This window comes from Saprolegnia diclina (assembly GCF_000281045.1).
Source record: "Saprolegnia diclina VS20 unplaced genomic scaffold supercont1.55, whole genome shotgun sequence".
Classification (NCBI taxonomy): Eukaryota; Oomycota; class Saprolegniomycetes; order Saprolegniales; family Saprolegniaceae; genus Saprolegnia; species Saprolegnia diclina.
Window position 1 is genome coordinate 183,863 of NW_008246122.1, and position 1,648 is coordinate 185,510.

The 1,648-nt window shown below is 58.7% G+C and overlaps 1 protein-coding gene across 1 annotated transcript; it reads right to left on the bottom strand.

Annotated features, from left to right (window-relative positions):
- Positions 1-75: 75 nt before the first annotated feature.
- Positions 76-1,453, bottom strand: SDRG_13067 (hypothetical protein; the record flags this gene model as incomplete). Its single annotated transcript, XM_008619150.1, has 9 exons — positions 76-81; positions 134-380; positions 425-490; positions 537-599; positions 646-705; positions 752-814; positions 863-931; positions 976-1,164; positions 1,212-1,453. The coding sequence occupies 9 exons, from the start codon at positions 1,451-1,453 to the stop codon at positions 76-78; spliced, it is 1,005 nt and encodes a 334-aa protein (XP_008617372.1).
- Between the last annotated feature and the right edge of the window lie 195 nt (positions 1,454-1,648).

Genomic DNA, 1,648 nt, shown 5'->3' on the forward strand with positions numbered 1-1,648 from the left:
TCTTTGACTGGCGGCGCTTGATGAAGAATATGACAAGTCCGACAATGACAAGACCGCCGACGACGAGCCCAACGATCAGATCTGTGTCAGACTTCAGCGACGCACTTGCGCCCGGCGACGCGACGACACACACGCGCACGTCGTACTCGGACGTCGTTGCCCACAGCTCGCGAATCGAGCCGTGGTTGGCTTCGCAAGCTGCTGTGTCGGTATAGATCGTGCTCGTAACCTTGTAGCCGACGTAGATGACGTTGTTGTCGGGGTCGTATCTATAATAGCCGCGGTCGTCCTTGAGCGCGCTCGACGGTGCGAGTGCGTCCAGCGCGTTGAATGTCTCTGCGTCGATGGTCACGTTCACGATCGAGCAGTTGGCAATGTTGCTACACAGTCGATAACGTCATCTGACATGATCAAGGCGGTGTACAAATATGTCAGTCGGCTCGCGAGGCGGACGTTGGCCAGCGCCGTGAGCGGGTTGTTGGAGAGATCCCTATGCACGATGAAGACCGATTTTGACGTGTACTCCGAGGTCGTACACCGAGGTGACGGCGCGCCAGTCGACGTTGCTGACGTCGGTTAGTTGGTTGAACGACGCGTCTCTAGTGCGTCGACTGATGACAATGTGTGCATATTAGCGATACGCACAGATTGATCACGGTTGGCGGCAGCCCATTGAGGCTCGTGATCGCGTTGCCCTGAAGTCCCCTATGCAGTCTTCCTGCCGCTGTCATACTCGGTTATCGCTTTGTACAGCTTGCGAATGCTCGCGGGCAGGTTCGACGGGACGCGCACGAGCATGTTCTTGGTGATATACCTAGTGCAGGTACAGTGTATTGCCTATTTTGATGCAGAGCGGGACTACAGCGATTTGAGGCCCGGAGGAAACGCGAAGGACGACGAGAAGCGCACGAGATTGCAGTTGATCAGCTCCCTACATCCGCATTAGTCGACCTGCGGTGGTCGAGCAGCACGGACAAGCAGGTCAACGCTGGCCACGGCGACGTGATTTGACTCAGCGACAACGACGCCACGTTTCGCAGGCGCCTACGCAGCTGAGCAATGCAGCAGGCGTGCGAGAGGAGACGGACAGAGTACAGCCTTTGTAGCGCCGACGGAAGCACCATCTGCGAGAGGTCGAGCGCGAGCGGCGCGCTCTGGACAAACCTATCGAGTCCGTCGGTACCAATGATCCAGAGCCAAAGCAACCGTACAAGCCGTCTTTGACGTAGTTGGTCAAGTCGCCAATGGCCTGGACGTCCCAGAACGAGTCCGTCGACGCAAAGTACGTGTAGCTGAGGCGCGAGCAGTTGCCCGGTGATAGGAGACACCACGCGTCGCTGCCGCAGTTGGTGTCGCTCGCAAGAACCGCGCTACCCCCCAGCGACGTGTACGGGCACGACGCTGCCGCAACGACGCCACTTGCGAGTCCCAGGAGCGCCCACAGGCGTCGCATGCTCGATGCAAAATGGCAAATCCACGCCCTGCAAGTTCAACAAAGCGCTGCGTTTCCGACCGCCATACGCCGCACTGGACGGGCGATTCACTGTACCGACCAGCTCCAAACCCATGCGTACGGAGCATCCAATTGCCCATCGTGTGCCGCACGGCCGCTACCCGACCATTACGCACGAGGATACCGGTACCAGGC